This window comes from Bos mutus, chromosome 10, assembly GCF_027580195.1.
Source record: "Bos mutus isolate GX-2022 chromosome 10, NWIPB_WYAK_1.1, whole genome shotgun sequence".
Classification (NCBI taxonomy): domain Eukaryota; kingdom Metazoa; phylum Chordata; class Mammalia; order Artiodactyla; family Bovidae; genus Bos; species Bos mutus.
In genome coordinates this window covers 35,187,574-35,208,942 of record NC_091626.1, presented here as the reverse complement: position 1 = coordinate 35,208,942, position 21,369 = coordinate 35,187,574, and the positions used below count along the sequence as shown (strand labels likewise).

Genomic DNA, 21,369 nt, shown 5'->3' with positions numbered 1-21,369 from the left:
TTTTCAGGTTCTGAAAAAGAATGGGATGACAGTCATATTTTATGAAATCCAATTTTATTTCAAAATAGTTAATCTCATTACATTTAACATAATTAGCCTCCACCCTGTGGTTGGGAGGGCTTGTGAAAACCAACTCCTGGAAAGACAGATCAAGGGCTCCAGCCCTGCTCACTTCCAGAGATGGCAATGTGAGTTTCCATGCTGGGGCATGGAGCCAGCTTCCTATTTATTTAGAGGCATTGAGCACCTCAGGAGCTAAATAGAAGTTGTGATGCAAGTTTTGGCTGCAAAGCATGTTAGTGTTGCTTGACGTGCTCAACTAACAGATGATCTGAAAGATTTCTCAAAGCCCAGGGTGGTTTCGAGTACAACAGGATTAAATCGTCTTTTTAAGCCCTTCTCAGTCCTAAATCAACAGGAGGCCATGCAGACAATGAGGAAGCTCTCCCTGTACTCTCAAGTGGGGGTTCAGTCTGTACTCAGAGCAACAGAGTGCAGTTCCAGAGTTCATTCTTCTGCTCAGGGCAGCCAGCAAGACAGTGGTGACACGGAAAGCCATATGAAGCCATGGCAGCCCGTTTTCTTACATGACTTAAATTTCTTGTGGATTCCGGAGATGTGCATAAATGTGTATGTTTGCTTTTTAAATAAAAAGAGGCACATGTGCAAACAGTACAGAGGCAGGAAGAGTGAAGTTTGGTTATAAATGACCATGTATGAGGTCTGGTGAGGCACCTGGGATAGGAGGTAAAAGAGACACAGCCCCTAGTTTCCTGGGGTAAGGGAAAAGATAGAGGGGTGCTCCCGGGTTGCTATGGAAACAGGGTGAGGAGAAGCATTTCACCCCGATTCAGGGTTTGGGGGCAGCCGCTTAGGCTCTGAGACACACAGGAAAGTCTATGTTAACTCATTTGGGAAAAAACAAAAACAAAAACCGAGGAAAGAACGTTCAAGGAAGGGTGACAGGCAGGAGTGAATGCATCGGGGGATGACTGACTTGGTGAACAACTGCATGCAGTTTCTTCCTCCGTCCTGGCTGTAAGATCACCTACAAGATTCATAGGTCAGATTACTGCAATGGCAATAGCTGTTGAGGGGGGACAAAGGATTCAATTTATGAAATGTTAAAACTGCAAATGAGCTGACCTTTTAACCAATCTTTATAGTATTAAGGGATTATATAAGTAAATTATTGGTAATTAGACTCCCCAGGGAGAATTTAATTTGCATCTAGATGTGATATGTGTTCAGTAATTCAGTACAAGTTTTACTTTGGCCAGTGCTGAGCTGGGTCTTAGGTTGGTGATAATGTAGATCAGATATAGGGTGTTATCATCTAGGCTAAATTTCATCATCTGTCAGCAAAGCGACATTAAAATCTGCTTATTTTGTGGTTACTAGATGGCTTCTAGAATTATGGTGAAAGAGAGCAGTAGAGTGATTTCTGTTCTTATGTGACCCTTATCGAAAGTTGTAAGACCATCTCAGGAATATTGATTATATAATACTTTCCCCATAATACTGAGGACTTGGGGTATATTTTCGTCTTCTTTGGATAGATGGGAAACCTGAGGCTGAAAGTAATTGGGCTGCTTACCAAAGAACTTAAACACACCACACACACACTACAAAACAAAAATTCGAGTAGGTATGATTTTAACCATACTAGAGCCTCTGCAGAGTTGGTGTCTTAGCCAAATTTATTTGGATGTTTTTTGCATTTCATTCTCTAAGATTTCTTGTATTGAACTTCAGTTTTACTGTTAAAAAGAATATAGCATACATTGATATGATGCTGTATAGATACAATTGATATATATTCCTGCTTTCTGGTATTTTTTGTAGGAAAAAAATCCTAGAAATTGAATTATTACATGCAAAGAAACGAACATAACACTTGAACAAGGTGACAAAAACACCAACTTGAAAAGATATCTGAAGCATTATTTACAATAGCCTAGACATGGAAATAATCTAAGTATCTGTCAGTGATGAATGAATACAGAAGTTGAGGTAATAGACACACAATTAAATATTACTCAACTATAAAAAATGAGGAAATCTTACCATTTATGTCAACATGGATAGACCTTGAAGGCATTATGCTAAGTGAAGTCAGACAGAAAATAACAAATACCGTATGATCTAAAAAACAAACAGGAAAACAAAACAACCAATTCACAGAAAAAGGATGTCAGATTTGTGGTTACCAGAGGCAGGGTGGAGGTGGAAGAGGAATTAGAGGAAGGCGGTCAAAAGGTTTAAACTTTTGGTTGTAAGATAAATAATTACTAGGGATATGATGTGACCAGCATGATGACTACACCTCACATTTCTGTATAATAAATAGGAAAGTTGAGAATAAATCCTGAGTTCTCATCACAAGAAGAAAATATTTTTCTTTCTTTTTATTACATCTATATGCAAAGACGAACGTTAGTTGAATGTATTGTGGTAATCATTTCACAGTATTTAATCAGACCATCATGCTGATATGCCATAGACATATACAGTGATGGTATGTCAGTTATTTCTCAGTAAAACTGGGAAAAAACATTGACAGGTATTGTCAAATTGGTTATCAAAAGAAATCATTCCCGAAATAGATACATGTGTTGAATGCTACCATGTGTCTAGCTTTACACAAAACCTTTTTAATGCATTACTTCATTCAGTCCTTGGGGGGAAAAAACCTAGGAGGAAGGTAGTACCTGATTTATAGATGAGAACAGGGAAGCTTGGCAGGATAAATACATCCAGAGCGTGGTGGGGCCAGGACTAGAGACAAGTTTATCCTCCTCTCAGCAGAAGCTGGAGGTACTTCTTTCCCTACCAGGTTGTAAGAATGGGCATGTTAACCATCTTTATAAGTATTTGCCAACTTAAGAGGTAAAATGCTATTTACCTCGCGATTCTTACATGGTTATCTTGGATAGGATTGGACATCTTGGCGTGTTTAATGTCTGTTTACATTTATGATTTTATGAATTGCCTATTCACTTCCTCTGCCCCTCCTTTTTACTAGATTTTTATCCTCTTTTCTAAATGATTTATACACATTATAAATGTAACACTTTGTCATGTGTTACAAATCGTTTTCTCCTCAATTTGTTTCAACTCTGTTTTGTTTATTGACAGTAGGACTTTAAATTTCATAGGTTACAAATCTGTGGATCTTTTATGGCTATAGAAGTTTGTTATCCTTATCCCATTCTAGGAATATTTTTTTCCCCCTGTGGTTTCTTTCTTTCTGTAATTTCCACCTTAACATTTATCTTAGATTATTTAGGTGTAAGAAGTGAGGTAAAGATATTTTCCAAAAGGCTACCTAGTTGTCTGAACACTACTTATTGAGTAAATCCATCTTTCCCACTGATTTGAACCATATTATCTTTCAGCCAAATTGATTTCTAGTTTTGGGCTGTTCTTGAAGGGGTAAAGCACTGTTTAAGTTATTGTAATTTTATAATATGTTTTAACATGTACAGCAAGTCCTCTCATTGAAATTTTTCAACAGTTTTAAAATATTTATGGTACCAAAAAAACTTTGAAAAAAATTGTTGAGTTTAAAAACATCCTTTGGGAATGTTGATTGTGATTTTGTTCAGTTTAGAGATTAGTTTAGAAAGAATTGATAGCTTTATAGTATTGGGTGTTCCAATTTAAGAACTTCATTTTTACACATCTTTTCATCTTCTTCAATTGGTTTTATAGTCTTTTTTCATATAAATCTTGCACTTCTGATAAATTATTTCCTAGATAGTTTGGTTTTTGTAGCTATATGAATGGGATTTTTAAGATTATTCTAATCAGTTCTTTTGACATAATACCTTGGCTTTTAATGACTTATTACTGTCCATCATACTGTACTCAATTTTTTAATAAATTAGGCTAAATTCTCCTGAGTTTTCTAGTCATACATTAAATAACTTCAAATAATGGTATCTTTGGCACCTTTTCCTGATAGTTTGATCTTCAAATTTCATATCTAATAATTTTAGCAACTACTTTCAGAATAATATTAAATAATAGTGGTGATAATTAGTCTTATTTGTTCTTAACTGTCACCGGAATTTAAAAAAAATTACCATTTAGCTTTTGATCTGTGAAATCATGTGTTAGTCATGTTAAAGAGACACTCTTCTAGTCTTTTTAAAAGAATTTTTTATTGGATTACAAGTTAAATTTTACCAAGTGCCTTTTTAACATCTATTGAAACTGTCATACTTATTCTTTTACCTATTAATAGAATAAGATATAATAGATTTTAGAATAATATGCCCATTGTTATGCTTCTGAGAAAATTCCTACTTGGTCACAGTGAGTTTTTCTTTTAAGGTAATGCTGAGTAGTACAGAAGTTTCTGGTTATTTGAGTATAATTGCTACTGAGAAAAGTCTACCTAAAATGACTACTTCAAAATTAGAGGTAGTCCTTTAAAATCTTTATAATTCTTTCTAAAAAGTTAGACTATTGTTTTATATAACTCTTAGTGAATTTTGATCATTATGTTTACACAGAAATCTTCTACTTTTTTTCCAGGTTTTAAAATGTATTAGCAGATTATTCTTGTACGATTCCTCTAATTTCCTTTGGAGCAGTGATTTATTTAAAAGCATTATTGAAGAAATCTTTATTTTACAATCATAAGTCTCTGCATACATTGGGAACATTCTAGAATAGTAAAGTGGAAAAGATCATTTACCATCTTTAAATGGTGCAGAGTTCTCAAGTCTTCAGATTAGGAGCCACTATCTTTAAAATGTGAGATTAGAAAAGGAACTTTGAGTGTATTCCCAGTTAATTTCTACGTATTCCAAATTAACAGAGATGGTGCTGGAAACGATGCTTTTGGGCAGGGCTCTCACTTTGTTGGGGGCAATTCCTTCACTAAGTTTTGTGGCAACACTGGCATGGAAGGAGAGTAATGAGGAGTCCTGTTTGCCAGCCAGTCGGTGAATCTAAGGTCCTAGACAGCTGGACAAGTACCGTGCAACCATGCTGCTGTCACATACTGGGACCTCAGAACCCTGGGGAACCCAGGCTCTGTGCCGACTAGCCCAAGATAGTGGGCAATGGGAATCTCAGAGTTCCAGAGGTCCAACAAAGCATGATGATTTTTTGGGCTGTTTTGCATCTTAAAGAAAGAAAAAATAATAATAATAATCTGGGAAGTATTTGAACTATCCAACTTTCTCATATATTAGATGCAGATAGATTCATTACACTCTTTTTTTCCCCCCTTCTTTTAATATATAGCTACTCTCCAGAGGGACCGAATCTTCAAACATTTTACCAGGAAGCGCCAAAGGGCTATGCGAAGGCGAGTCCACCAGATCAACGGACACAAGTTCATGGCCACATACCTGAGGCAGCCCACCTACTGCTCTCACTGCAGGGAGTTTATCTGGTAAGAAGCTCCTTGGCTTCTCTCCTGCCATGAGCTGAGACTTCCTCTGGTTGTGTGTGATTTCAGGAGAAAACATGATTATTAAGAATTGTTTTAGAATCTGATTTTTTCCCTCTTATTCTAATATGTTGACCTAGAAACGTTAATCCCCAAACCAGCAGAAAAAATTACACAATTTACAGATTAAGTTTTACATGTTATTTCTTTTGCTAGTCATTTTGGTAAAAATGTTAATGAATCATGAATTGGTCAAAAAGCAGTAATTAGAGAGGCTAATCAATTAATAAATGGTCTGCCCCTGAAGAGGAAAGAAATATCAACAGTATTTCTCTAAGAAGGTGTAAATCACATGATGACTTACAGAATTTCTGTAATTGTTTCAGCTACACTAAGCACACAGCAGTCTTCAGTCTTATCATATGTAGCTAAAGGTAATAGCTTTCGGTGACCACATACTATAATCCCTGGCATTTAAGAATTAAGATAATTAATAGTTGAGAAATTCTAGATGATTTGGAATAATATCTTATTATATATGTCACTCAAGCTTAAGTCTAAGAGGCAAATCTATAATGTGAAGTAAATTTAAGTAGTAGTTATCTTCAGTTAGAAAGTGAAGGTGAAGTCACTCAGGCATGTCCAACTCTTTGTGACCCCATGGACTGTAGCCTGCCAGGCTCCTTTGTCTATGGGATTCTTCAGGCAAGAATACTGGAGTGGGTTGCCATTTCCTCCTCCAGTCTTCAATTAGAGGCAAGATTAAACACATTTATTTGCAGAGAGAAAGAAGAAACACCCCTTCACTTGCACAAAACATACACACACCCTTCTCAGAAGGAAGAAAAACACTCTTGTATCTTGCTTTTGTTGCAAACTTTAGTCATTTGGAAGGTAAGTTTTGACCAACCTAGGCAGCGTATTGAAAAGCAGAGACATTTCTTTGTCAACAAAGGTCCGTCTAGTCAAGGCTATAGTTTTTCCAGTGGTCATGTATGGATGTGAGAGTTGGACTATAAAGAAAGCTGAGCGCAGAAGAATTGATGTTTTTGAACTGTGGTGTTGGAGAAGACTCTTGAGAGTCCCTTGGACTGCAAGGAGATCCAACCAGTCCACCCTAAAGGAAATCAGTCCTGAATATTCACTGGAAGGACTGATGCTGAAGCTGAAACTCCAGTACTTTGGCCACCTGATGTGAAGAGCTGACTCATTTGAAAAGACCCTGATGCTGGGAAAGATTGAGGGCCAGAGAAGAAGGGGATGACAGAGGATGAGATGGTTGGATGTCATCACCGACTCAATGGACATAGGTTTGGGTGAACTCCGGGAGTTGGTGATCGACAGGGAGGCCTGGCATGCTGCGGTTCATGGGGTCGCAAAGAGTCAGACACAACTGAGTGACTGAACTAAACTGAACTTAGTCGTTTTGTTTAAGGCAGAAACACTTGGTTCATTTCTGCATATTGATCAATTGCTTTGTATTATGTGGGTTTTTTGTGATTACTTTGGATTTTATACCTTTTAGCAAGTCAAAATCCAGACTTAGCTTATGTTTCTGGTCTTTTAAATCATGAACAGGGTTTAGTCTATTATCCTTTTAAAATATTACTGAAGTCGATTTGCTAGTATTTTGTTGACGATTTTTTGCATCTATGTTTATCAGTGATATTGGCCTGTAATTTTCTTTTTTTGTGATATCTTTCTCTGGTTTTGGTATTAGGTTGATGATGGACCCATACAATGAGTTTGGAAGTCTTCCTTCCTCTGCAATTTTGTTAACTCTTCTCTAAATGTTTTGTAGAATTCATTTGTGAAGCCATCTAAGCGTGAACTTTGGTTTGTTAAGAGGGTTTTTTAAGTTATTATTATTACAGATTCAATTTCAGTTCTGGTAATTGGTATGTTCTGATTTTCTATTTCTTCTTGGTTCAGACTTAGGAGATTGTATCTTTCTAAGAATTTTTCCATTTCTTCTAGGTTGTCCATTTTATTGGCATATAGTTGCATATAGTAGTCTCTTATGAGCCTTTGTATTTCTGTGATGTCAGTTGTAACTTCTTTTTCATTTCTGATTTTATTGACTTGGGCCCTCTCTTTTTATCCTTGATGAGTCTGGCTAAAGGTTTATCAATTTTGTTTATCTCTTTGAAGAACTAATTTTTCGTTTCATTGATCTTTCCTATTGTTTTTTAGTTTCTATTTCACTTGTTTCTGTTCTGATCTTTGTGATTTCTTTCCTTCTACTAACTTTGAGCTTTGTTTTTTCTTTCTCTAGTTGTTTTAGGTGTAAGGTTAGGTTGTTTATGGAGCTCTTTCTTATTTCCTGAGGCAAGATTGTATCACTATAAACTTCTTTCTTAGAATTACTTTTGCCACATCCCATAGGTTTTGGATTGCCATGTTTTTGTTTTCATTTGTCTCTAGGTATCTTTTTAAAATTTCCTTTTTGATTTCTTCAGTGATCCATTGGTTGTTTGGTAGCATATTGTTTAGCCTCCACGTGTTTGTGTTTTTTGAAGTTTTTTCCTTGTAGTTGATTTCTAATCTCATAGTGTTGTGGTTGGAAAGATGCTTGATATTTCAATTTTCTAAAATTATCAAGGCTTGTTTTGTGGCCTAGCATGTGATCTAGGAGAATGCATCCTGTAGAATGTTCCATGTGCACTTGAAAATAATGTATATTCTTCTGCTTTTGGGTGATGCGTTTTATAAATATTAGTTAGATCCATCTGGTCTAATATTTTATTTAAGGCCTGTGTTTCCTTATTGATTTTCTGTCTGGATGATATGTCTATTGCTATAAGTGGTGTATTAAAGCCACCTAATATTATAGTGTTACTGTCAATTTGTCCCTTTAATGGTTGTTAATATTTGCCTTATATATTGAGGTGCCTCTATGTTGGATGCATGTATATTTACAGTTGTTACATCTTCTTCTTGGATTGATCCTTGATCATTATGTAGTGCCTTTCTCTAGCTCTTGTAAAAGTGTTAATTCTGAAGTCTATTTTGTCTGGTATAAGTATTGCTATTTGAGCTTTCTTTTGATTTCCATTCACATGGAATACCTTTTTCTATCCCCTGGCTTTCAGTCTGTGTTTCTTTAGAACTGAAGTGAGTGTCTTGTAGGTACCATAGATATGAGTCTTGTTTCTGTATTCTTTTAACCAACTTCATTTACTAAATGAAGTCAGATAGAGAAAGACAAATATCATATGATATCACTTATGCATGGAATCTAAAAAATGATACAGAGGAACTTAGTTACAAAATATAAATAGACTCACAGACATAGAAAACAAACTTATGGTTATCAAAGGGGAAAGAAGGGGACAGGGATAAATTAAGGATTCATGATTAACAGACATACACACACATATATATAAAACAGAAAAACAACAAGGACCTACTGTATAATACCAGGAACTATATTCAATATCTTCTAATAATCTATAATGGAAAAGAACCTAAAAAAGAACCTATGTATAATAAATCAGGTTGCTATACACGAGCAACTAACATAACATCATATATCAACTGTACTTCAATAAGATAAATTTTAAAAAAGAAATGACCCAAACTTTGTACACATTAAAAAATTAAATAAAAAAAAGAAAGTCTTGTCTAAACCAAAGGCCCTATACTGGTTGTTGGTATGATGAAGCCTAAAGTTATAGTCTTTAACAAAAGATTCCTATTCTCATTTTTAAATGAGAAAAATCAGCATCTCTGGCAACTTTGAGCCCATTTCTCTTCTTTACATGCTCCAGTTAGCTGTAGACACACACCTCTCCCTATTGCTGTTTATTTTATGCCAACTTTTCTTCTTTACATGACCTGGTTACTACAGGTGTTTAGTAGGCATTTTGAGTGAGAACTTTTGATCTCAACTAACATTCTAAATGGAAAGTTGCTTTATAATTTAACTAAATTTTTTTCTACCAAGGAACTTTAACTCCCACCTACCTCCCCACTCCCTACACACACACTTAAAATAATGGTATATGTGTTATATATATATATATATATATATATATATATATATATATGATTAAGCATATAGACCCTGGCATTCATTCTCATCACCAACTAGATACGTGAACCTGGACAAGTTATATAAGCCATCAGTGTCTCTTCATCTGCAAAACAGAGATAATGATTTTATTTTATTTACATAATAAACTTCTATGTATGCTTAGAGTGCCAGGTACTGTTCTAAGTCTTTATCGACCCTTTTTATCTTCATGATGACCTTATAAAGTAAGCACTGTTATCATTATGCCTTTTATAGATTAAGAATCAATGGCTCAAAGAAGTTAACCATTTGCTCCAAAACACATCCAGGCCATCTGACTTTATGATCTGTGCTCTAGGTCATCCTATCACATGAGGATTAAGTGAGATAGTACATGTCAGCTGCTTGGCTCATTGCCTAGCACATCCTACAGGCTTAGTAAAATGTGATCTTTATTAATGAGGGTTAAAACTGTGTCGCTGTCACTCAGAGACTGTATTAGGGAGAGACAGAGATGGGAGCTATGAGCATGATGGGCATCTTGTGGTTGTACTTCTCCCCTGTAGATTCTGGGGTGATGTGGGCACAGAGAAGAGGAAAGATGCCTCAGGTCAGTCAGGTCCCCTGGACTCACCTGTTTACCTCTGTATGTATATCTGCATCTGTTTACTTCACCTTCTACACATCTTTATGTGTATGTGAGAGACAATGCTCAGTTAGGCAGTAGAGTGACACTTCAGCCTGAGGCTCAGTCACACACAGAGGAGGGCTTATTTTCACTAAGGACTAGGGGGATTGCCACAGAGGTTGGTGGAATGAGAATTGGCAATACTTACCTGTTTTTATGATTTGGAGTATTCTAATTTATCAGTTTCCTTTTTGTCTTATGGTAACAAGCACTCAAAAAGGACATCATTGCTGCTGCTTCTCTGAAATTTTATTTTTTATAAAGGACTAGAGGATGAAATTTATTTTTCTTAAGTACTGTGATTATAGAAGTTGTTGCTGAAATGTTTGACTAATGGTTACTTTTTTCCCTATTGTCTTGAACCAGGGGTGTATTTGGAAAACAGGGTTATCAATGCCAAGGTAAGAAAACATTTTTGAAAGTATATTTAATCTTGTTCCTGTGTTAAGTGATTATACCATAAGAACATTATCAGAACTTGATCAAATTGACATTTATAGAATACTCCATCTAAGAGCAGCAGAATACAGATTCTTCGTCAGTTTCGTAGGAAAATTTACCAACAGAGACCACATTCTAGGCTGTAAAACCAATAATAACAAATATAAAATAATTGAAATCCTAAAAAGTATCTTCTCATACAGCAGTGTAATTAAACTGAAAATCAATAGCAGAAAGATAATTAAAACACTTTCAAATATTTGGAGATTAAGCAATATATTCTAAATGGCTAGTGGGTCAAAGAAGACTTAAAAGGAAATTAAAAAAAGATTTTAAACCCAATGAAAATACAGTTTATCAAAGTTTGTGAGAAGCAGTGAAAGCAGTGCTGAGAGGAAAAATTATAGTATTAAGTGTATAGATTACAAAAGAAGAAAGATCTAGAATCGATAATCTAACTTTCCATCTCAGAAAGGAGAGAAACTTAAGCCTAAAATGAGTGGTAGAAAATAAATAATAAAAATAGAGTGGGAAACAGTGAAATTTAAATTAGGGAAACAATAAAGAAAATCCACTAAATCCAAAGCTAGTTCTCTGAAAATATCAATAAAGTTAATAAACCTGTAGCCAAGCTGACTGTGAAGAACACAAATGCCTCAGAATATAAATTTTTTCTATGTGAAGGATTCCCTCATATAAAAAGACCAGTTAGTTCCCTGGGCACTTTCAGTTCGGTTCTCCTGAGAATTCAATCTGATGAAAGCTAGATTTGTTTTAGACTATAGTACTATTTACTGACTTGTCATCTGTCTTTATGTATTTAATCCTGGAAAATTTCATAAGTCTTGAAAGATCTTAAAAATGATGTGTATTTTTAATATTGCTTCATTGCTCTTTAATGGAAATTGGACTGTGTCTACACTCTATCAGTGATCTAAATGAAAATGAAGAAAAAGTTATTTATAAAGTTCTAGCTATTCAAACAATTGATTGAGTCATTCTGCAGCTACTTAGTGAATGCCTACTTTGTTCAAGTCGTCATGCTGGCTGGGAATCCTGAGTACACTGGAGGCCATATGTGGAACACTTTAAATGAGGGAGGCCAGCTAAAAGTTTAGGAGATCAGAGGAGGGAGAGAGTTTCAGTCTAGAAGGGAAGTCATGGGGAGTGTGTTTCCATGGAAGAAACATTTTTATACGTTTCGTGTCCTGTTATAAATTTGATTTAGTTAAGTGATAGGAAAGGAAGATGTCCTGGGAATTGAGAAGGACGTGGACAGTGTGTGGAGGAGGGTGAAGACTTACCCAGGAAGAGCAGCTAGTCTAGTTTTTAACGGGACAAAATCATCAGAGAAGAAATGTGACAAGTGAGTCTGGAGTGGGCTTGACAGACCCTGAAACTCATCTGGAAAACTTCAGCTCTGTTCTGACTGATAGTGAGACACGATTGGGTGCTTCAGATCATGGGGCTGAGGATACCAGCATCATACTGTGAGATGATTCCTCTGGAGGTAGGCACGGGAAGGATTAAAGCCAGGAATGATGACATTGGTTCCAGACTTGAGTATGAAGTTTGAGCATGAGCAAAGGCCTGAGTTAGGGTGAGGGTAAAGAATATAGGAAGGACGGGGCTGGGCTTCCCGTGAGCCCAGCGTCTAAATCAGGCCATGTTGGCATGTGCGGCCCTTGTTACTCCACTGAAACTGGCTAGGCTGTCAGCCTCTGATAAATGTATAACTACTGGATTTAATTCCCTAGTGTGCACCTGTGTTGTCCACAAACGCTGCCATCATCTAATTGTTACAGCCTGCACTTGCCAAAACAATATTAACAAAGTGGATTCAAAGGTAAGACAGCAGTTTGCTGATTGTCTACACATGCTTATGTGTGCACATTCTCTCTCTCCCTCTCTCCCTCCCTCCTCCTTTTTCTCTCCCTCTCCGCCTCTGTATCTCTCTCTTTCTCTCTCTCCCTCTGCCCCTCTTTGCTGCACCCCCCACTTTCCTTCCATATTCCTTGAAGCCAACGATGGTATCAGAATTGAAATGTCTCTCCTTTTTATATTATGGGGTTGTATTTCTGCACTTGCTTAGCTTAACCTGTCCTTAAGATAATTCTATTAGTTGTCATCTGGGTAGAAGCTCTAGGGATCAGTTCTTCTAATTTGAAGAGAGATTTGGAATTGTGAGAAGTTCCCTGAGTTTGGCATTGGATGACTGGTATTTGAGTGTAGAATCCAGCCTCTGCTAGCTATCTTCTCTCTCAGCCTAAATCTTAAAATAGGATCAATACTGCAAGACACAACTGATGTGATAAATATGTTGTTAACTGTAAATTGCACTCCCTAAATAAAGTGACTGTTGGCCCCTTCCAGCCTGTCTAGGAATTTCAGGGAAGATGTTTACTTATACATAAATTCTTGAACTTCACTCTTGCCATTTTGCGTCCAGCTGAGGTGGGTATAACACTCTAAATTCTGAAGGTAGAAGGAGGGTGAAATATGACCAACAGTTAGTGGTAAATTCACAGGTTCACTGAAGAGTCTGGCTCTGAATTGATGGTCCTTTACTGTGTACACCAGGATTGCTACAGAGTACACGTAGAGACATGTGTTCTTTCTTTTGAGAAAGAGGCCAGAAAGGTTTCAAGAGGAGTAATATTACCCCATTCCTTGTTATGCTTGGCTCTTTGCTATTTCTTTAAATTTGATGTAGCCTATAGAGCATACGCCTAATCTAATTATTTGCTGAAAATAGTATGTGAGATTACACCTGATCCAAGAAGTGATTGTATGTAACATCAAAGCAGAATCTTTGCACTGAGATACCAAAATCCAAAGACAGGCAGAGGCTGGAAGGGAGGAATAAGATCCCCACTTGAATGTCACTTTGGAGTGAATTCCTTAGGTGATTCCATGTCCGCTAGGTACCACCCTCTGCCCTGTCCTCATGATACAATGAATTTGTGGAAGAACTTGTGATGATAGTAAGTGTATGTAAAGTCTATAAAAGGCTTGTTTAATCCTGAAGTTCAAAGGTTCTTGGAAATGGACATAAGTGTGAGAGGATTGGTAGGGAGAGACACACAGCTTGAATATAAAAGGTGAATTGAAAATTCAAATTTCTTTTAAGCTCCCAAGATGGAGAACAATCTTGTATACCACATGTTTCTGTCCAGTCTTGTTCACTAGAAAACGTGCTCAGTCTGCATTGTCAGGCCTGGGTAATTCATTGCTGCTGAGCAGTAATGACGTACCCATCTCAGGTGTGATAGTAACACCATGAATTTGGTGGGCTCCTGTTAATGGTTTTCGCAGAAGGTGTGGCATTTCAGCTCTTGTCCTCCTGTTTCCTTTTTACAGACTGCTGAGCAGAGGTTTGGAATCAACATCCCACACAAGTTCAGCGTCCACAACTATAAGGTGCCGACGTTCTGCGACCACTGTGGCTCCCTGCTCTGGGGCATAATGCGACAAGGACTTCAGTGTAAAAGTGAGATGCTGGGGTGTGGGGTAGCCGCTTCCTCATGAGAACACCTTGCTTCGAGCTTTCCAAATTCTGCAGTTCAGAATCTGACCTAGAACTGGTGGTTTTAGACCTTTTATAAACAAACATCTCTGTGACTCTAGATTGTCCCTTGTCAGGCATGTACAGAGAGCTGCACTTGATCCACAAACGTCCTAACTACAGCATGTTTACGCAGTTGCTAAATTAAATGTCCCATCTCGTTAGCTAGGCTGCTGGCTATCCTCTATTGAGTGCTGAGTACAGGCTAGTCATTGTGTATTTCAATATGTATGTGAAAGAGGAAAAAATGGCATCTGGTCAGAAATGGACGATAGTAGGAGGTGAGGTGGTCAGCAGAGAAGGTTGGCTTATGAGAAAAGAACTGGCAAGAGAGGTGGTCTGATGACCTCACCAGAAATAAGCAGAAATTGAGTTACAAAGGCATTGCTGGAGCTGCCCTGTGTCTTCTCAAAGAGCTTGATAGAGATCGGAAGGTAGGTGGGATGAAGGACTCTTCAGCTTTGGCCCCATGTGGGCTTGTACTTCAATAGCTATGCCCAAGGGAGCCTGAGTTTTGGGCTTTTGCCTTAGCAAAGGGTCAGGAAATGAGGGTTGATCCCTGTCCCGTTAGGAGTTGAGAGGCTATTGGCCTGGAGTCATCTCTCACTGAGTGTTTCTGAAATAGTCTGGCTGTCGTGGGATGCACTGTCCCCTGCTGAAACACATGTGAAGTTCATGTGACTTAGACACATTCTAAGTCACCAGAGGAAGGCAGAGTTCATGTCAATAAAACTGGGTAACTTCCACTGGCTGGACTTACCAAACCTGCTTCTATTACCAACAAGGGGCTAGTCCCTTGTTTTTAAGACAGGCCAATTCTTTTGTTTCTCCAGAGCCCCATTTGATTATTCTTTTTCCATGTGTGCTTTGTGTGTGTGGGCTTCCCTGGTGGCTTAGAAGGTAAAGAATCCACCTGCAATGCAGGAGACCTGGGTTCCATCCCGGGGTGGGGAAGATCCCCTGGAGGAGAGCATGGCAACCCACTCCAGTATTCTTGGCTGGTGAATCCCCATGGACAGAGGAGCCTGATGGGCTACAGTCCATGGGAGTCACAAGGATTCTTTTTTCATAGATATGTGAAATAAATTCTTTTTCAACCAAAACAGCAGACAGTGCCCGTGTGGCTTTGTTTTAGGCACTGCTTAATCATTAGCTGGGTGGTGTCCCTTTCTAGGGTGAAAGTCACTTTCTGCTCTTGTATGCTCTGTACAGAGCCATGGGTGGGGCTCATCTGCATGGTTCTTGTCCCTGGTGGTGCTAAGGATAGCACACCTACAGAATTCCTATAATTGTTGCTGTTATTGTCACGTGGTACTTTAGAAAGGCCACTACTGGCTTGTATGTCTCCGTACCAGCCTTCCTGAGAGAGGAGGATGTCCTATAAAGCTAATAAAGCTTAAGCCTCAGAGTCCCTCCCTTGCAAGGCACCTTCCAAGCTCTCTACTTGATGGAGTGTTCTTTTCCTTTTTTAAAATGATTGTGTTATTTATTTTTGACTGTGCTGGGTCTTCGTTGCTATACATGGGCTTTTCTCTAGTCGCAGCGAGCAGGACTACCCTGTAGATGTGGTCCCCGGGCTTCTCATTGCAGTGGCTTCTCTTGTTGGGGAGAACGGGCTCTAGGGTGTGCGGGCTTCAGGAGCTGTGGCTCCCGGGCTCTACAGCACAGACTCAATAGTTGTGGCACACCAGCTTGGTTGCCCCACAGCATGTGGGAGCTTCCTGGACCAAGGATCGAACCAGTGTCTCCTACATTGGCAGGCGGATTCCCAACTACTGAGCCACCAGGGAAGCCCCAGAGTGTTCTTTTTCTCAAAGAAGAGAACCCTAAATTGCATAAATTTAGCCCCCACAAAATCTGGATCTGTGCATCCTTCCAAAGATGGGCTGACACACCCCAAACATGTATTATGCTGTTTCATTTCTGCCTCCCCTCTGCAGAACCAGGTCAAGAAACCGTATCAGAACTTTGTGCTGATTAAACCTCAGGTCTTTCATCATCCCAAGTCAGCTTCCTGTGCGCCAGGAGCTTAGCTTGCTTCACTCTGCTCTTCCAACTGCCACTTACTTTGACCTTTAAATCAATTGCTTTTTGTCACCCGTGAAGCCACAGGCTGAAAGCCCTGAGAAAGGCAGCCACACAGGATGCCGCGTTCTGTGCTGTGGGGGCCACCCAAAGACAGTGCTCAGAAGGAAGGCTGTACTTAGAGGTTTTCTCTCAGACTCACGTTTCACTGTTTGAACAGCCATCTATACATGGCTTTGTGATTACTACCTTTTTTGAGAGGCACAAGAAAGAGTATAAAGTCACTTGGCATGTTTCCTTGTTACTTAGTTGACTGAGCTGTCACACTGATGAACATTTTAATCTGTGTTGAATCATGCTGGGAAACCGGTGATGATTGTTAAAATGTAGCATAGTTGAATGTCTTTCATCAAGTCGCAGTGGGAAAAAAAAAAGGTATTTGAAATTTATTCTTCAGTGTGCTAGGCTTTCGGCTTCTGCACAAAACAGAAATAGAGAAAGTCAGGGATTTACTTACATTCTGCTGCTGCTAAGTCGCTTCAGTCGTGTCCGACTCTGCCTTAGATGGCAGCCCACCAGGCTCCCCTGTCAGGGATCATTATTTGAGTCCGTTGAATTTTAAGAGCAGATGGCATTGTTCAGCCTGTGCTGTTGCCCAGCCACAGCCTCTCAGGTCATCATGGTTCTGTTTTACATCTCATGTTGACGTGGCTCTTTTCTGAACATGGATTCCTTTCTCCTCTTCCCTCCAGTATGTAAAATGAATGTACACATTCGATGTCAGGCGAACGTGGCCCCAAACTGCGGGGTAAACGCGGTGGAGCTGGCCAAGACTCTGGCAGGAATGGGCCTCCAACCCGGAAATATTTCTCCAACCTCGGTGAGCCTTTACTGTTTTCCCATATTATAATCTGGACATTGTTCCCAGATGTGGTGAGTCCTCGTGTTGTGTGTGGCGTGATCCAAGTCCTAGTCTCAGCAAATACGGTAAACAGATTTATTGCATTTTTAAAGAGCATTTTCTTCTACAAATAAGGTTCTATATACAGTTATGTAACAACAAATAGTGAGTGTGCAGACATTGCAATAAGCAGAAAAAGGATTTTTTTTTTTTTTTGGTAAATCAGCTTCCTGTCATTGTGGTCTGGTGAAAAGCCTGGAATCCAGGGGCCTGGGTTCTGCTCTTGGTGGGGTCCCCAGCTGTACAGCTGGCCAGTAACTTGTGGGCCTCTGCTTCCTCCTCTCTGAAAGCGTTGAACTTGAAGAGCTGACACTCTCCACAGCCCTGGAATCCAGAGTGTGAAGTTTTTGTATGGATCGTGAACTTATCTCTGGTCCAGCCACAGACAGGAGTTCCTTCCTCTCGGCTCTCGGGGGTGGGTGGAGCGGGTCTGTTGCTGTGTGCATTTTGTCTTGCCCCCTCCCTGAGTGACCCATAGCCTCCCCTGGTCTGTTAGAGCTTCAGCTGCATCCTAATCCTGCCTTGCTAGCTGGGGTCTGCCGAGAACTGAGGAATGATCCGTGGCTATGGCTGTGGCTTCTCAAATGTGTAGCTTGATGTCTGGTTCAGGAAAATTCTAGACTGAACTGGCAAATATCTTTGGATACTTAGGAAGGGAAGTGCAATCACTGTGAGGTGCTTGGTTGTCCAAAAAATGTCATCACTAACCACCTCTACCAGGTGGAGGGCCCCACCTGGTAGATCGGGGCCTTGGACTGACATTGTATTTCTTGATTTGAGGAAAAGTACAGTGAATGTGGCTCAGTCGTGTCCAACTCTTTGCAGCCCCCTGGACTCTAGCACACCAGGCACCTCTGTCCATGGGATCTCCCAGGCAAGAATACTGGAGTGGGTTGCCATTCCTTTCTCTGGGGAATCTTCCTGACCCAGGGATTGTCTCCTGCGTTGGGAGGTAGATTCTTTACCATCTGAGCTACCAAGGAAGCCCAGGTGGTGCTAGTGGTAAAGAACCCACCTCCTAACACAGTTGTAAGAGATGCAGGTTCCATTCATGGGTTGGGAATATCCCCTGGAAGAGGACATGGCAACCCACTCCAATATTCTTGCCTGGAGAATCTCATGGACAGAGGAGCCTAACAGGCTACAGCCCTTAGGGTTACACAGAGTCAGACATGACTGAAGTGACTTAGCATGCGTGCACGCAGACTGCTATGCCTGAAGAGTGTCAGGTTAGGGCTTTCAGCCTGCCCCAGAGCTTCTGAAACTCCATGGGAATGAGCTGAGCCATGCGGCACAATCTCCAAGAATGGGCAGTGTCACATGTCATTTGAACCAAGTATCTTTAATGTTCTGACACTTAATTGTGAGAAAACCCAAATTATCTGTCATCTGACAGTTCATCACTAAAGAGTGACGTCTTCAGTCTATCAAAAGAGAAGAATGGGTTAAAAGAAAAAAAAGATTGAGAAACACTGGCTTGAAGTTTTCTGGCCAGGGCCAGCCCAACCAGGGGAAGGATTTATGTGGAGGAAGTGAAATTCAAGCTGGTAAAGTTTTTCTGTCTTGGAAAAATTTATGAGGAGAAACTATGAAAACAATTGGATTTTTAAAAATGATCCATTTTGTGTCTTCAATCACGGTTTCACTTGGTTGAATAAGTACAATCCTTGCAGTTTCAGGCTGTTGCCCAGCTGTTTATGGCAAACATTGCTTAGAAGTTGCCCCAAATTAGCTGTTTTCTAGTAGGTCAAATGCTCTAAGATGTTAGACTTCTGGTCTCTCGTCTATTCTGGTCTGCTTGTCTTAAATATCCCAAGATGGACATCTGCACTGTCGTCTTGTCTGTAGGTAGCGTCCTCTGCAGGATGGGGCTGGAGAACTCCCTGAAGAGTTCTTCTGGTTCCATCTGGTGAGCTAGGAGCTCTCACTGTATTGGCGGTTAATCTTTCTGGAGGGCAAGTTGACCGTGCATCCGAAGTCTTCAAACTTAAATCCCTGGTTCAGAGAGTTCCCTTTTGGGAAAGTTATCTGAATAGAGGATGCTAATGATGAGCTTGCTGATAGTGATGACAATGCAGCTTAGGTTTATTGAATGTGCCAGGCACTGATCTAAGAGCTTTAGGCGCAGTTATTCATTTACTCCTCATAACGAGCCACGTGGCAACTGCTGTAACTTCTCCTTTGTTAGGAGTGGAAACTGAAGCACAGAGAGGTGGGTGACTGGTCCACGGTCACAGGGTTGGGTTGCAGAGCTGTGATTTGAACCCAGGCAGCCTGCTTGAGAGCCCAGACTCCTTATCACCCTGATATGAAGATTTGCATGCAAGTACAATCACTGAGTGTTATCTATATAGAGAAAAATGGGGATATTCTGTATGTCCAGTATCAGGGGAGTTACTGAATCAATTGTGATATATCCATAAAATGAATTATTGGACAGCTTTTTAAACTGATGTTTAAAACTCATGTTCTTGAAGGACATTTAGAACTGTGCATAATATGTTAATAGCATGCAATTAACATAATATGTTAGTATGATAATAGCATGCAAAATGTTAAATTAAAATTAAAATTATGAAACAACAATTTCATTGTCTTTTTAAAAATTAATCAAGCGTAAAGATCGATGTGTGTATATTTATGTTGTTTTTATTTTTTGTTGAAGAGGGCTGATGAGATTATAGGTGTTGTCGATGTTATCCTTCATATATTTGCTCATTGTTCCAATATTTACATTAATTTTCATTTCTCTTCTATAATTTAAAATGTATATTATCACGTTACTTCTTTTGTTCTCATTTTGATTTTCTGAGCAGTTGTGAAATCTGCTACTTGTAGGACTTGGACACCAGATGGCGCTCTTAGAATGTGGTCACCTATGGAAAGCAAGCAGGTGGCCCAGGCTGAGACAGTGTTTCTGTATACTGCCATTTGAGCACAAACTGAAACTCAGTGGCTTAGATATATTTTTAAATGCTGCTGCTGCTGCTGCTGCTAAGTCGCTTCAGTCATGCCCGACTCTGTGCGACCCCGTAGACGGCGGCCCACCAGGCTCCCCCTTCCCTGGGATTCTCCAGGCAAGAACACTGGAGTGGGTTGCCATTTCCTTCTCCAGTGCATGAAAGGGAAAAGTGAAAGTGAAGTCGCTCAGTCGTGTCCGACTCTTCGAGACCCCATGGTCTGCAGCCTACCAGGCTCCTCTGTCCATGGGATTTTCCAGGCAAGAGTACTGGAGTGGGGTGCCATTGCCTTCTCCAATTTTTTTTTTTTTTAAATGATTCTTACCCAAATACAGTAAGCACAGATCAGGAGTTTATGCTGAAGCAGCTTTGAGTGGCAAAACCTGATCACATGTCAAGCTGTATTAATCTCTCCCCATGTGCTATATTGAGGGGTGAAGCTGCAAGTAAGGTCTTCTCCATCTGTAACTGCTTCAAGTTCCACTGGGATTTCTGATTCCATGTATTTCTTCTTTGCAGAAGCTTGTTTCTAGATCAACCCTAAGACGACAAGGAAAGGAGAGCACCAAAGAAGGAAATGGCATTGGGGTAAATTCCTCCAACCGACTTGGGATCGACAACTTTGAGTTCATCCGAGTGTTGGGGAAGGGCAGCTTTGGGAAGGTGAGTCTTGGCTTCAGCTGTTTGGGTTAAAGGAAGCCTGCTCCATGGAGGTTGTTTGTCTGTACAGAAATGTATCCACACGCCTGTTTCCCACCTGCCATCGGCCTTCTGCCCCAGGCAAGGCCATACCCTAAGAGCTGCAGGAGTTCTCCTGCTCACGCTCCTTCGTGCTGCTTTGCCATAGGTGATGCTCGCAAGAATCAAGGAAACAGGAGACCTCTATGCTGTGAAGGTGCTGAAGAAGGACGTGATCCTGCAGGACGACGATGTGGAGTGCACCATGACCGAGAAAAGGATCCTGTCCCTGGCCCGCAGTCACCCCTTCCTCACGCAGCTCTTCTGCTGCTTTCAGACCCCTGTAAGTATGACCCCCATTCACCACCCCATGGCCTCCTTTCTTCGAAAGTTTAGACTGCAATATGTCGAAGCTTTCATAAAGTAGCAGATCAGAAACTTTGGGGGGTGGAGACTTCCAAGGTAGGGTCATTTGAAGTACCCAGTGACTTCTGATGACCAGAACCAATGAACTAACCGCTTCCTTTCATGTTGTCCTGGAGAAGGATCGATTTGAGGGTTGTGTGTCCTGAGATTAAAAATGTCTTTGTACATAAGTCTTCTCTAGCAGAGTGAAGGTTACAGAAGTC

At 39.9% G+C, this 21,369-nt stretch overlaps 1 protein-coding gene across 1 annotated transcript in view; it reads left to right on the top strand.

The window, feature by feature from the left end:
- PRKCH (protein kinase C eta) overlaps positions 1-21,369 on the top strand; it is a 233,861-nt gene that overhangs the window by 118,776 nt on the left and 93,716 nt on the right. The window contains exons 3-9 of the mRNA XM_005890692.3: positions 5,260-5,410; positions 10,477-10,511; positions 12,309-12,397; positions 13,912-14,041; positions 16,894-17,021; positions 20,582-20,725; positions 20,910-21,083. Of these exons, the coding sequence (XP_005890754.1) occupies positions 5,260-5,410; positions 10,477-10,511; positions 12,309-12,397; positions 13,912-14,041; positions 16,894-17,021; positions 20,582-20,725; positions 20,910-21,083 (851 nt within the window). The remainder of the gene's footprint in view (positions 1-5,259; positions 5,411-10,476; positions 10,512-12,308; positions 12,398-13,911; positions 14,042-16,893; positions 17,022-20,581; positions 20,726-20,909; positions 21,084-21,369) is intronic.